General features: G+C 39.0%; 1 protein-coding gene across 3 annotated transcripts in view; it reads left to right on the top strand.

The window, feature by feature from the left end:
• Rev3l (REV3 like, DNA directed polymerase zeta catalytic subunit) overlaps positions 1-15514 on the top strand; it is a 153610-nt gene that overhangs the window by 60560 nt on the left and 77536 nt on the right. For all 3 annotated transcript variants that reach the window (XR_009380972.1, XM_059272524.1, XM_059272525.1), the window contains 4 exons: positions 8866-8962; positions 13222-13316; positions 14405-14509; positions 15406-15490. Coding sequence is in view for 2 of the 3 variants with exons in the window: in XM_059272524.1 (XP_059128507.1) it covers positions 8866-8962; positions 13222-13316; positions 14405-14509; positions 15406-15490 (382 nt within the window). In the remaining variant the exon portion in view is untranslated. The remainder of the gene's footprint in view (positions 1-8865; positions 8963-13221; positions 13317-14404; positions 14510-15405; positions 15491-15514) is intronic.

Raw genomic sequence — 15514 nt, 5'->3', positions numbered from 1 at the left:
TAGTTACCTACACTTTGACAGTGATAATGTGATAGTTCAGTGGAGAAAGAATTGTCATTTCAAAAATTATTTCTAGCATTGTTAGATGTCTATATGTCAGGACTGGTACATATAGTTTATTGGTTTATATTTTGTGTGTGTGTGTGCACATGTACATGCATGTGCCTTCCCTCGTGTGTGTCTGAACATTGAATCCAGAAGTCTGTGCATCCTAGACCAGCATTCTACCACTAAGCCACATCCTTCTTTGTTGTACTTTTTCTTTTGACACAGGGTCTCACTGAGTTGTCCAGGCTGGTCTTGAACTCAGTCTTTAGCCCATGGAGGCTCCTGCCTCAATTGCCTTAATTGGGATTACAGGCCTGCACTACCATCCCAGATTACTTATATATATATATATATTTTTTTTTTTTTTTTCGAGACAGGGTTTCTTTGGATCCTGTTCTGGAACTTGCTCTGTAGCCCAGGCTGGCCTCGAACTCACAGAGATCCTCCTGCCTCTGCCTCCCGAGTGCTGGGATTAAAGGTGTGCGCCATTACCGACCGATGAGTTATACATTTTTTAAAACATTGAGATGCATTACAGATGTATATGTAAAATGTAAACTATCAAATATTTTAGCTGAAAATCTGCCCAACCTTGAATTTGAAAGGGAAGTTTTAGATACAATATCCATGAAGGGAAAAATTGATAAGTTGGATTTTGTTAAAGTTTAAAACTTCTGCTCAGTGAAAACATATTTTAAAGAATGAAAAGTTGGGGCTAAAGAGATGTCTCAGTAGTTAAGAACACTTGCTTCCCCCGTAGAGGACCCAGGTTACTTTCAAGCACCTACATGGTAGTTCTCAACAATCTGTACCTATAGTTTCAGGTCTCCAGTACCCTCTTTTGTCCTCTGTGGGCACCAGCAACACACGTGGAACACATACATACATGCAGGCAAACACTCAAGCACATAAAATAAAAACAAATACTTTCAATTTATTAGTTCTTTGAGAATTTTATATAATGTGTTTAGATCATAATCACTCCCTTCCAATATGCCTCCCAGATCCATACCCCCTCTCCTCCCCACCCAACTTTGTGTCCTTTTTTTTCATCTCATCAAGTAACAGTTTATGTTACCCGTATAGTCTTAGATATGTGGCCTTCACTGGAGTATGGTTAACCTGCTAGGGACCACACCCTTAAGGAAAACTGACTGACTTTCCTCTTCCCAGCAGCTATCAATACCAATAACTCCATAGCGAGAAGTGGATGTCCAATTCCCCTCTCCATGCTAGAATTTTGTCTGGCTTGAGCTTGTATCAGTTTTATGTATGGTATCTTGACTGCTGTAAATGCGTATGTGTAACTGTCCTGCTGTGTCCAGAAAACACTGATTCTTTGCAGTAATTTACTGCTCCTGACTCTTACAGTCTTCCTATCATCTTTCCTGCAATGATCCCTGAGCCTTAGGGGGAAGGGGCACATACAGATGTCCCATTTAGGTCTGTGCATTCCGCAGTCTCTTATTCTCCATACCCTGACCAATTGTGGGTCTCTGTTAATCACCATCTCCTCAAAATGAAGCGTCTCTGATGAGGGTTGACAGGTATCCTGTTAATCTATGGGTATAATTATAAATCATTAGGATTCTGTCTAATACTATGCCCATTTAGCAGAGTAATAGTAAGTTCTCCCTTAGGGCCTATGACTTATCACGCCCCAGGTTCCTGTCCCCGATGTCAGTGCCAGATACAGATTTCAACTTGTGGAGAAACCTTAAATCCAACCAGAAAGTGAATGGTTCCTCTCAGGACCTTTGTGCCACTGTTGTACCAGGAGCCGATCATTTTTCTAGCTTGCAGGTTTCACAGCTGAGTAAAATTGGTGATTACTTTTCTCCTCCTGTGGCACAGCACCTTGCAGCACTATGAAATCTAGCCGGTAGAGATAAAGCTTCCTAGTGGATGTCATCTTCACTTCCCTTTGTATTCTATGAGTCAGGTATGTGTATGTTAGCAGTAGTTTTACCTTCAAGTCTAGAGAGTAATCAAGAGCATTGGCAATACCCTTTAGTTCAAATATATCACACAAGCACCTCTGATAGTCTTTAAGGACACCCAAACTTCCCTTTGGAACTTTAAAAGGCATACTTCTATCATCTTTCACTGCTTCCAGATTATTCCCCAAATTTGGTGGCTGTTGGGTCTCACTTGGTAACAGCTCCAAAGGAGATAACCCATTCCTGGTACTGGGCTTTTTATTTGTTATTCTGTGGTGTTTAGTAGGGACACTGTTGCTTGTTATGGGGTGACTCTTTGTGTATGTATGTATTTCAGGGAGCTTCTCATAAGACTTTTTGAAATCTCTGTAGTGTTAGTTATCCCTCCCTGTGGTGGTTTGAATAAGAATGACCCCCATAGGCTCATATATTTGAAAGCTTACTCACCAGGGAATGTAACTCTTGATAGGATTAGAAGAATTAGGAGATGTAACCTTGTTGGAGGAAGTGTGTCACTTGGGGAGTGGGCTTTGAGGTTTCAAAAGCCCATGCCAGGCCCAGTCTCTCTCTGCCTACAGATCAGGATATAGAACTCTCAGCTGCTTCTCCAGCACCATGTCTGCCTGCATGCCACCATACTGCTTGCCATGATGATAATGGACTAACCCCGAAACTGTAAGCAAGCCCCAGTTAAAAGGTTTCTTTTATAAGCGTTTCCTTGATCATTGAGTCTCTTCACAGCAGTAGAACAGTGACTAAGACATTTCCCATAGTCTAGACTGTATCTTACCATCCCATTCCCTTTCCCATTTAATCCTTTCTGTTCTGTTTTTCTTTAACCCGGTATACTACTGCATTCTATCTCCCCTCCCTTGCACAGTCCTTCCCACTATGGCCTCTTACTAACTTCCTGACCTCTGTGGCTATTCCAAATGGGAACAAAAACATATCTGAAGATTCAAAACTAACATCCACAAATGAGAGAAAACATCATTTGTCTTTCTAGGTCTGGGTTACCTCAGAATAATTGTTCCTAGCTCCATCCATTTGCTGCTGTATCCCAAGTGCCTTGGGTCCTGGAACCTTGGCTTAGGGCATTGAGGGAATGAAGACAAGACAGACACAGGTACAAAGAAGCTGGGATCAGGTGTTTTTCTCTCACCCCTACCTCTATCACAGTGGGAACTCAGCATGTTTATTAGATTCAGCAGTGGGGGAGGGCTTAGTAGTCTGAATAGGAGGTCTCTGAGGTAGGCAAGCAGTCCCAGGCTGTAAACATCCTCTAGACGAAGAAGACAAGGTTACCAGTCTTCACACACTGGTCAGTCTTTGATAAAACACTCATATCTGATTCCTGGGGAAAGCTTTGCCGTTCCTCTTGAGCCGGCCCATATGAGTAATGACTTTGCAAATTTCCCATAGGCCAGTTGGTCTTGGAGTTCTCAACAGCACATGCACATGCAAAAATACATATTCACTCAGACTTCACTCACTCAGGGCTTCCTCTGCTCCCTGTAATTTACCTGTGAATTTCATAATTTCATTTTTCTTAACAGCTGAATAATATTGCATTGTGTAAATGTTCCACATTTTTCTTACCTATTCATTAGTTGAATGCTGTTTCCATTTCCTGGCTATTATGAGTAGAGTAGCAATGAACACAGATGAGCAGGTGTCTCTGTAGTAGGATATATGGAGTCTTTTGGGTATATGCCCAACAGTAGTATAGCTGGATGGACCATGTGGTAGATGTATTTCTAGCTTTTTGAGGAACTTCTACACTAATTTACATAGTGGCTATATGACTTTACATTCCTATCAGCAATGAGTAAGTATTACTCTTTGCCCATGACAGTATTTTTGTTGTTTGTTTTTGACACAGAGTCTGTCTTCATAGCCCTGGCTGCCCTGGAACTCACACTCCTTGAATTAACAAAGATCCACCTGCTTCTGCCTCCCAAGCACTGGGACTTGGTGTGTGCCACTACACTTGGCTGTTACTTTGTTCTTGTTGATGTTTTCTGGTTGGTTTTTAATCTTAGCTGTTCTGACTGCGGTAAGTCGAAATCTCAGAGTCGTTTAATTTGCATTTCTCTTATAGCTCGGGATGCTGAACATTGTTTAAAAACATTTCAGTCAATCCCAGCACTCGGGAGGCAGAGGCAGGTGGATCTTTGTGAGTTCGAGGCCAGCCTGGTCTACAGAGCGAGATCCAGGAAAGGCACAAAAGCTACACAGAGAAACCCTGTCTCGAAAAAAAAAAAAAAAAAAAGAAAGAAAAGAAAAGAAAAAAACATTTCAGTAGGCCGGGCGGTGGTGGCGCACGCCTTTAATCCCAGCACTCGGGAGGCAGAGCCAGGCAGATCTCTGTGAGTTCGAGGCCAACCTGGACTACCAAGTGAGTTCCAGGAAAGGCGCAAAGCTACACAGAGAAACCCTGTCTCAAAAAAAAACCAAAAAAAAAAAAAATTTCAGTCATTTGTGTTTCTTCCTTTTTACACTGTTTACTTCCATTCTCCATTTTTAAATTGTGGTTTTTTTTGATGTTTAGTTTTTTTTAATCCTTTGTATATTCTAGAACTAATCCTCTGTAACATGTATAGCTGATAAATGTTTTTTCAGATTCTGTAGGCTACCTCTTCACTGAAGTGATGTTGTCCTCTGCTGTACAGACGCTTTTTAGTTTCCTAAGGTCCCATTTATTACTTTTCTCCATGCATACATTTTTGGGGGTCATGTTCAGATGTGCCAATGAATTAAAGTGTATTTCCCACTTTTTCCTCAGTCAGACTTATGAAATCAGGTTTTATTTTGAGGTCCTTGGTCCATTTGGAGTTGAGTTTTATGAGGAGTGAGAGATAAGGATCTAATTTCATTCTTCTACATGTAGCTTTCCAATTTGACCAGCACCATTTGTTGACAATGCTGTCTTTGCTCTAATATGTTGTTGATATCTTTGTCAAGAAGATGGTGGCTTTAGGAGTGTGGATTTATGTGTGTCTGCAATTCTATTCTATTTGTCAGTGTGTGTTGTTATACCAATACCACGCTGGTTTGTTTCTATAGTCTCCTAGTTTGTTTTCTATTCTTGGGATGAAGACCATGACCAAAAGCAGCTTGGGATGGGGAAGAAAAGGTTTATTTGGTTTACATATCTTGAGTCACAGTCCATTGAGAGACTCCCAAGGCAGGAACCTAGAGACAGGAATTGAGGCAGAGGCCATGGAGGAGTGCTGTTTATTGGCTTACTCCACTTGACTTGTCCATTTTGCTTTTTTTATACATCCTAGGACCACCTTCCCAGGGATGACACCACCCACAGTAGTCTGGATCCATCAAGAAAATGCCCCTCATGCTTGCCTACAGGTCACTCTGAGGGGCATTTTTTCAACTGAGGCTCGCTCTTCCCAGGTTACTGTAGGTTGTGTCAAGTTGACAAAAACCAACCAGGACACATGTGGAATAACTGTGCTATAACTTGACATCTAGGATGGTGACACTTCCAGACACTCTGTTACTGTTCAGGATTGTTTTGACTATCCTGGGTCTGTTTGTTTCAGTTTCTGTGAAGAATTGCATTGAAATTTTGATGAGGATTGCATTGAATCTGTAGATTGCTTTTGGTAGGATGTACCATTTTCCCAATCCATAAGCATGGAAGGTCTCTCCGTCTTGTGATATCCTCTTCAATTTTCTTTTTCACTGTTTTGAACTTTTCAGTCTACAAATTTTTTACCTTTTTGGTAAGGTTTATTCCAAGGTATATTTTCAAACGTTTATTTATTTATAAATACTTATGTTTTGCCTTCACTTATGTGTGTGTACCATGTGTGCGCCTGGTGCCTGCAGAGGCCAGAAGAGAGTGGTAAATCCCCTGGAACTGGAATTAAGGATGGTTGTGAGCTGCAATGTGGGTGCTGGGAACTGAACTCAGGTTGACTGCAAGAACATCAAGTGCTCTTAACCATTGAGATATCATTGAGATATCTCTCAAGCCTCAAAATGCGCGCGCGCACACGCGCGCGCGCGCGCACACACACACACACGCATATATGTGTGTATTTTAGGCTATCGTGAATGGAATTATTTTCCTGGCTTCTTAGTTAGCATGTTTGTCATTTCTGTGTAGGAGGACAACTAACTTTTGTGTGTTCATTTCTATATCCTGCTACCTTGTTGACTATCAGCTTAGGAGATTTCTGTTGGAGACTCTGGGGTCTTGTAGGCATAGAATCACAGCTTCCGAAAGTGAGGGTGCTTGGACTTCTTCCTTGTCTATTTGTATCCCTTTTATCTCCTTGACTTGCTATTGCTGTAACAAAGACTTGAATAGGAATGGAGACAGTGGGCATTTTTTGTCTTTTCCTGACTTTAGTGGACTTCATTTGAGTTTTTCTTCATTTAACAAGATGTTGGCTGTAGGCTTGCTTTATTATGTTGAGATATGTCCCCTGCTTTCTTTGATTCCCTGGGACTTTTATCATGAAGGGATGTTGGATTTCATCAGCAGCTTTTTCTATATCTAATGAGATGATTGTATGGTTCTGTTCTTGCGTATATTTATGTGGTGGATTGTATTTACTGATATATTAATATGTTGAACCATCCTGCATCTCTGGGATGAAACCAGCTTGATCATGGTGGACAGTATTTTGGGTGTGTTTTTTAAATTAGGTTTGCAAGTATTTTATTGAGAATTTTTGTGGCCTTGTCAATCAGAGATACTGGCATACAATTTTCTTTTTTGATGGGCTTTTGTATGGTTTTGCTATCAGGTTGATAGTGGCAGTATTTGAAAATATTCCTTCTTTTTTTTTTTGTGGAATAATTTGAGGAGTATTGGTGTTCTTTGAAGATGTAGTAGAATTCTCTGCTGAATACATCTGTCCCTGGGGTTATTTTTAGTTGGGAGATTTTTAATTACTGCTTTTATCTCAATTGTATTTCATATGTCTTTAAATTTTTTATTTTATCTTGATTTATCTTTGGTAGGCCATATATATCTAGAAATTCATCCATTTTTTAAAAATTTTCTAGTTTACTGGAACATAGATTATAAAGTAATTTTCAAATCTTTATGATTCTCTAAATTTTTTCAGTGTCTGTTGTGATGTCTCTATTTATATCCTTAATTTTATTGGTTTAGATAATCTCTTTTTGGTTAATTTAACTAAAGGTTTGTCAGTGTTGTTAACCTTTTTAAAGAATTAACTTCATTTCATTGATTCTTTATATTTTTTTCCTGTTTCATTAATTTCAACCCTTACTTTATTATGTCTACCTGTCTACTTTTGGGAGATGTTCTTTGCTGTAGTTTTTCCAAGGCCTTTAGGTGCATCATTGATTTATTAATTAAAGATCTCTCAAATTGACTGAACCAACAGCCAGGGAGCCTGCATGGGACTGACCTAGGTACTCTGCATATATATTACAGTTGTGTAGCTTGATCCTCTTGTGGGACACCTAACCTTGGGAACAGGGGCTGTCTCTGACTCTTTTACTGGCTTTTGGGACCCTACTCCTCATACTGGGTCGCCTTGCCTAGTCCTAATACATGGGGAGGTGCTTAGTCTTGCTGCAACTTGATAGGCTATGTTTTGTTGATATACATGGGAGGCCTGCCCTTTCCGGAATAGAAATGGAGGAGTGGATTAGGGGTTAGGAACGGGGTCAGGGAGGGACTGGGAGGAGAGGAAGGAGGGGAAACTGCAGCTGGGATGTAAAATCAGTCAATCGATTAATTAAAAACATCTCTCAGATTTTTGATGTAGGCACTTAGTGCTGTAAACTTTGCTCTTCGGATGGTCTTCACTGTGTCTCAAAGGTTTAGCTTTATCGCCAGTCTCGGAGTGACAGTGCGAACAAATCTCCCACAACAATTATATACTAGGAAAATATTAATTAAAACCAGGAAGATCTACCTTTACACACCTGTTATCAAAGGCCACAGTTGAAAAGATTGTTGATGACAAATGCTGGCCTGTGTGTTAAACCACAGCAATTCCCACTCATTGCTGAGGGCAGATGTGAAATAGTAGTTAGTCACTTGGAACACAATTTCCCAGTCTCATAGCATTGACTGTACTTAGAGTTGACCCAGCTGTTGTTCTCTTCGGTGTTTGCCCAAGTGCTTTAAAATGTAGACCCACCACGTCTGAATGCACGTTTTTACTGCACCTTCGTTCATAGATACTAAAAGTGTGAGACAATGAAGATGTTCACTGAATAGAAGAATTCATCATATCACTATTCCTGGTTATTTCTGGAGTAAATTGTGTGCTTTTGTTTCTACATTAAGATCAAAATATATTTTCAGTTTCTAGCCAAATTTCCACTTGGATTTATTGGGGCTCAGAATACTGTAGCTATTTGAACTCTAAAAAATACAGTTCTCTATTTTTCAATGAGATGTTAATTTATTTACGTGAACATTTAGATATATACTTTTATTATACCTTTGAAATTTTGTAACTGTATGTTACTCAATTCATTGTAAACACTTTTTTCTACTTAGTTTGGAATTACTGCACTCAACCGTGTATATGTAATCCTGTATATCAGTGAATCTTTAAGAAATAATGTTTAAGTACTCTTACATAATTTGTAAATTATTTTACAAAGAGAACAATTTTGTACAAATTATAAATATAATTTCCCAGATATAGTGCCATATGTCTTTAATCCCAGCACTCAGGATGCACAGTCTGCCAGGTCTGTGAGTTTCAGGCTGTCCTAGTCTACATAGTGAGTTCTAGGTCAGCCAAGGCTGTGTAATGAGACACTGTCTCCAATAAATAAATAAATAGGTAGATGGATTTATTAGATAAAATAAAAAGTTTAAAAGTATAATTTATTTAAATTTACCTTTATTTTCTAGGTGATACATCACATGGAGCTGGATCACTCAAGGATCAGTTATCAGGAAATTCTCCTGCTGGTACTTTATTTAGGTGGGAAGAGGATGAAATACCAAGGTTAGCCAATGTTGTCAAAGAAGTGAAAACTTTATATACTGACTGTGATAGTTACCATTGGTTATCATACTTAATACTTAACCTTTTGCTACATTGGCTCTTTGAAATGTTATTTTAAAAGCTAGTCTCAATAGTGGTCTATAACATGGACTCACAGGTTTAAAGATCACGGCGGTGGGAGCAGCAGAATGGCTCGAGTAAAGGTACTTGCTGCCAGCTCTGATGATCTGAGTCTGGTCCCTGGAACCTGCGTGGTGGAAGGAGAGAACAGATTCCTACAAGTTGCCGTCTGACTCTACATGCAAGTGATAGCACACACACTTGCACAGTCTAAAACACACAATATAAATTAACTGTAATTTAAAAAATGGAAACGTGCATCGTTATTACCTAATTAATGAAGGGAATCTGAAGTAGGTTGTTATATTTCTTGCCAATTTTAATCTTCATCATGTAGTCTAACCTGAGGTCTTATAAGTTATCAAATTAAAAACTTAGTTATTATAAAATAGCAACTGAAATGGCACATATTTTTAAACTAAACAACCCTTTAGGTTTCTAAATCATTGAGTTATGGAAATACATACATGACAAAATACAACTTTGGTTTCTTTGAACTGTTTTGTTGATTACACTGTTCATTAAGTTGTAGTATATCCACATGCTTAGATTCCCACCGTAAGGCGGACCTGTAACCACCACCTTTCTAATGGCTAGTCAGGAGCTTTTCTGTGTAAAGTTAAGGCTTTCTCTTTGTCCCGCATAGCACTGCCTAAGCTCTCTTGAGCCTCCTATTGGTCGCTGTGTTATTGGGAGCATGGTTACAGTTTCCCTCTCTTTAACGACATGCATGTCACTTGATTTTCAGAAGGTTTTAAACTTATATTATCTGTTGTGTAAGTGCACACATGCACAGAGATCAGAGGACCGTTGGTGGGAGTCAGTTTTCTCCATCTGCCATATAAGTCCTGGGCATAGAACTCAGGTCAGCAGGTTTGGTAGCAGATGTTTTTGCCCAGTGAGCCATCTTGCTGGCCTTGATTTTTTTTTTTTAAATTTATGTTTATTATTTTAAACTATATTTATTTCGTGGTGTGTGTTATTGCACAAATGTGGGGGTCATAAGACAAATCTCAAATTGGTTCCTTCGGCCTACCATTAGGACTTTAGGCCTGTCTGCAAGCACCCTGCTGACCATCTTACTAGCCCACTGATTTTTGCGGGGTTGGTTTTTTTTTTTTTGTGTGTGTGTGTGTGTGTGTGTGTGTGTGTGTGTGTGTACTTAGGTGTGCACATGTGGAGGCCAGAGGTCATGGTTAGATATATTCCATAGTCACTTTCCCCCTTATTTCTTGAAAGTCTTTCACTGAACCTGGAATTTACCAATTAGGTGGAACAGCAAGTCCAGAGAACTCCCTCTGTCCTCTTCCTCAGGGATAGAATTACAGACTGAGGGTGCCACACCCAGCTTTTTACATGGATGCTGGAGAACTGAACCTGGTTCTCATGTTTGTGTGGCAAGCACTTTACTGACTGAGCCATCTCTCAGCTCACTGATTCTTTTTTCTTTTTTCTTTTCTTTTAGCAGATTTGTGTATTTATGTGTGAAGAATGGGATGGGCCACTAATATTCATTGACTTTATTTTTTATTTTATATTAAGAAAACTTACTGCTAGGAGATGGTTGTGCATGCCTTTAATCTCAGCACTTGGGAGGCAGAGGCAGGGAGATTTCTGGGTTTGAAGCTAGTCTGATCTACATAGTAAGTTCCAAGACAGAGAAACACTGTCTTGAAACAAACAAACAAATAAAAAACAAAAAAACATTGGTTGAATTTCAAATGATTATGAAAATACTTGTTTTGAGTGGTGGCTATATCCTTATAATCCCAAGACTTAGTAGGCTGAAGCACAAAGATTGGAAGTTTGAGGATAGATCAGGTTATTTACTAAAATCCTGCCTGGTAAACCAAATCAAAGATACATTTTGCTTGGAGCTTATCTAATTGCCCTAGTTTATTTTCAGACGTTGTGACCACAAACAGCTTTGGAAAGGTAAGGACTTATTTCATCTTAAAGAAGGAAAGTCAGGGCAGAAACTCAAGGCAGGAATTTGAATGCAAGAACTGAAGCAGAACCACAGAGGAGTGCTTTGTTCTCTGTGGCTTCCTTAGCTTGTTTTTTTAATACAACCAAAGATCGCCTGCCCAGAGTGGTACTGCCCACCGTAGATTGGGCCAGAAATTTGGCCACCAGCTTGAGATGTAGTCTTGGTCACTTCTGGATCACAATTTCTGTGTGTCGACACTGAGGAAACAGTTGCCAGGAGATTCTGTCTCAGTGATGCTGGTCTCCTACCAATCATAGCTGCTTCCTTAGCCCCCGCTAACCAGCTTCAGTTGTTTCAGAAAAGCAAAGGTTTCACTTCAGTAATGCTGATTTCCTGTTAATCACAGCGGATTATTCTTCAGCCCCAGCTGACCAGAAACCACAGATTCTTATTACAAAATACCACACCAACAGCCCTGATGGAGTCTTTGCTCCCCTCTGAAACTTGACAAGTGAGGCCTCTATTATCGGCACCTCTTGTTTTAACAGTCCTATTTTCCAAGTTCCCATAACAGCTCACTAAACTCTCAGTACCCTTTCAAGCTTAGAGTTCCAAATACTTCTGCAGTCCTCCATCAAAATAATACGATCAAGTCCATTGCAGCAACCCCACTCCTGGTACCAGTTTCTGTCTTAGTTGGTTTCACTATAGCTGTGATAAACACTTCCCACTTAGGAAAGAAAGGGTTAATTTATCTTACAACTACCAGATCACTGTCCATCACTGAGAAAAATTAGGGCAGGAACTAAAGCACAGCCCATGCTTTTTTTCCATGACTTGCTCAGCTTTCTTATACAACCCAGGATTACCTGCCCATGACTGGCACTGATCACAGTGATATGGACCCTCCCACATCAATCGTTGACTAAGAAAATACTCCACAGACTTGCCTACAGAGCAATCTGGTAAAGACATCTTTTTGATTGAGGTTCTCTCTTAGATTACTCTACCTTATGTCAAGTTGACATAAAACAACCATCACACTAATTTAGTTTCAGCTCTTTAATAGGTACTTGACAGATTTACATATTATAAAATTACTTAGGGTTTCTTTTCCACCTAAAGTTAAGAAAGATTCTTGTTCACTTAATGGTAAAAAATGTTATTACTGGAATATTCTGTCAGAATGAGTTTTTAAAGGTTTTCAAGTAATAAGGGTAATCACTATCCCTGAAGTCTGCTTATTAACAACAATCTGAAGCCTCACACAACAGTCTTCTTTCTTGTTAAGTCATAAAACTGTAATAAAGGTACACTGACTGGGATTAAAATTGGAATTGTACTATAACAGAAATTTAATTTTAGAATGTTTGTTAAGAAGTCTTACTGTTTTTAAGAGTTCTAAAAATTAATATAGGGAAAGATAGAGCTAGGTAAGCTACTAAAATTAGACTCAGTGAAATTCACTCACTTACACCCAGATGAATGGGTAGGTTTCCTTTTCTTCAGTATTTATTCATTACTTTGTTTATGGTCTCACTGTAGTTTTGGATAGCCTGAAGTTCACTGTGTATAATCAGACTTGTAGCCATGCTACTGCGGCCACTACTTCCCTCACGCTGGGATAGCTGTCACTTTTGCTAGCTATAACTCACTGTTCACCAGTCATGTGGTTTATCACGTCAGTAGTTGTGAAAACTTTTAAAGCATCTGCAGCTCAGGAGTAGTGGGGACAAGAATAGTGAGTATCGTTTGCCCACTTTTCAGTATGATTACCTTCCCTTGTCTGAAAATCATGTATGATTGTAGGGGGAAAATGCTTCTAGGCGACTTACATTATATGTTTATGATTTTTTTATATATCCTTATGTTGTCCCTCTGTTGTCTTAACCATTTTCTTTAGCCAGAACCTCATATTGAACATTAAATATTTCTTACATGTAAAATACGATTCGGAATATATAGACTACATTTTAATTGGTATCAATAGGTTGTCCTTACAATTTTTCTTATCCTGTTAATAATTTATTATGTATACATAGTATCATGAATAATCATGAATTCATTTATTATTCTCATGTTTTCTCATTACTACCAAAACATAAAATCCTGCATAAGAAAAATCTTAGATCCCCAGCAACAACAACAATTTGGGACGTTTGTGTGTGCTAGCACAGTTACTGTATTTATTGGTATCGTTTCTTTTCAGCTCGTTATTACTGGAAGGTGTTGAACCTCTGAGTACATGTGAATTAGAAGTGGATGCTGTAGCTGCTGACATCTTAAATAGGTTGGACATTGAGGGTACGCACACAATTTTTCTTATTATGTAAAACATAATGGTGAAAGTAGGATAGAAGCACTACTGGAAAAGTAAGATATTCTAGAAGGAAGAAGCAAAATATTTTAAGTGTGCTCTTTGTTTCCGATGGGAGGGCACGTTGGCCAGCTTTCTGTTGCATTGACAAAAGTACCCGGGGAAAAGAAAGACTTCTTTGGGCTTCTCAGTTTCAGAGGTTTCAGTCCATGCTCATCTGGCTCCATCACTTCCAGGCCTGTGGTAAGACGTGGCAGAAAGGCATGATGAGCAAACTTGTTCACCTCATGAAAGCTAGGAATCAGACAGAAAGGGACCAAGACAAGATAAATCCTGCAGCGCTCCCACTCCCCATGACCTACCCCTTCCAACTACGCCAGTCCTTAGCCCATTCAGCTCTAAATTGAATGGATCATTCCATTGATTAACTTCCTGCCCTTATAATCCAGTCACTTCTGAAGTGCAGCCACTGGCCTGGGACCAAGCCTTCAACACATGACTCTTCAGAAAACATTTAATTTTAATCACAATAGGTAGTCATTTTGCTCATTTGTATTTCCATCTGCATGACTATGTTTACCTAGATGTGAAACTAAGTGGGACAAATAACATTAGCCAGCATAAAATAATTTCATATACTCTGCCTTTTAATTGCTTTATATGCAGGCTGTCTGCCATGGAGAGAAGTTTTAGACTTACCTCTCATCAGATCTTTGACTTTTATTTACTTGGTTTTTGGTTTTTTTTCCAGTCGTTAGAGGGGAAAAAAAACTAGAAAGGAAGCAGCGTGATAAACTTAGAGTTGGGATAAGTTGTCCATTATAGTGTACACAATGAGTGTTTTTCTTAAAAGATAATGTTGTTGGCATGGTATTGAGTGCCTTTATCCCCAGTACTAAGGAGATGTAGGCAGGCAGATCTTTGTGAGTCCCAGTCCAGCCTGGGTTTCATAATGAGTTCCAGTCCAGTCAGGGATACACAGTAAGACTGTCCCACCCCCAAAAAGTATTTATTAAAGCTTAGGGGTTTATAGAAAGAATTTTTCACTCTGACCCTTGTAGTATTGTGATTGCAGCTCAGATTGGCGGAAACCCTGGACTACAGGCCATATGGGAAGATGAAAAGCAGCGGCGAAGAAACAGAAATGAAAGCTCTCAGATTAGCCAGCCTGAATCACAAGGTATAGCCGTGATGTTCTATTGACTTAAGGAAGTATTTCCAGTGGAAAAATAGAGACCTTGAGTTTCCCCTTAGCACTGGACTATTTCTTAAGTTACCTTTAATTTTTCTATGTACTTCTCCTACTGTCATTGCCGAACAACCAATCAGTCTTTATATCTGTCTCCACATTGACCGTTCTCTCTCCGTGGGTCTGGTTTTTGTGTACCTTACCGTCTTGGCACAGCAGTTTGTTGTTCCTCCTTTTTCATCCTTTAGCATATTCTTCTTCATTTCCAAATAAGATACTGAAAACCATGGGTCTCGGCTTAGAAACACCATTTTATTTGTTCAACTTTGAAAGTGTCAGCCATGAAATACTGTCCGCACTGTTTTCTGAAACTGTCATATAAACCCTCACCTCAATCAACATGTACAACTTTGAGGAAAATATTCATTTATTATTAAATATTGCTATATTCTGAAAGAATTTGAGAGTTCAAATGCCACAGAAAATAGCAGAACTTTAAAAAGTGTAAAGGACAACCCAGAAAACAAATAATCTCTACTGAAGTCCCATTAAAATTTTTAAATTTCACTGTTACATCTAGAGTGCCAAAAAACGTTTTGATAAAATGTGTCTTTTTATGCCCTTTAAAATATGAATATATTTTACAAAGGAGAAAATTTCTAATTTTGAAATATATGATGTTTGTGGGTAAGAACCCTTTTTTGTTCTTTTTCATTGTTTAATAACATCCATTTCTCTTTAGTGTAATTCTATGACAAGACTACATGTAGGTGGTGGGCTCTGGGCTAGGAGAAGATAAACATTGCTGTGATGTTTTTCAGAGCTCCTTTACGGAGAAAGGAGAGTATTCCATTCATTTGCTGTCTAACCACTTCTCTAATTTAAAGACTGCAGATTTGTGCCAGCAACAGAAAGTGAAAAACTATTTCAGAAGAGACTTCAAGAAATTCTCAAACAGAATGATTTCTCCGTGTAAGTGATTATTTATTATAGATC

The sequence above is a fragment of the Peromyscus eremicus genome, chromosome 8b, assembly GCF_949786415.1.
Source record: "Peromyscus eremicus chromosome 8b, PerEre_H2_v1, whole genome shotgun sequence".
NCBI lineage: Eukaryota > Metazoa > Chordata > Mammalia > Rodentia > Cricetidae > Peromyscus > Peromyscus eremicus.
The sequence above is the reverse complement of the archived record's forward strand: the minus strand, read 5'-3'. Positions and strand labels throughout refer to the sequence as shown.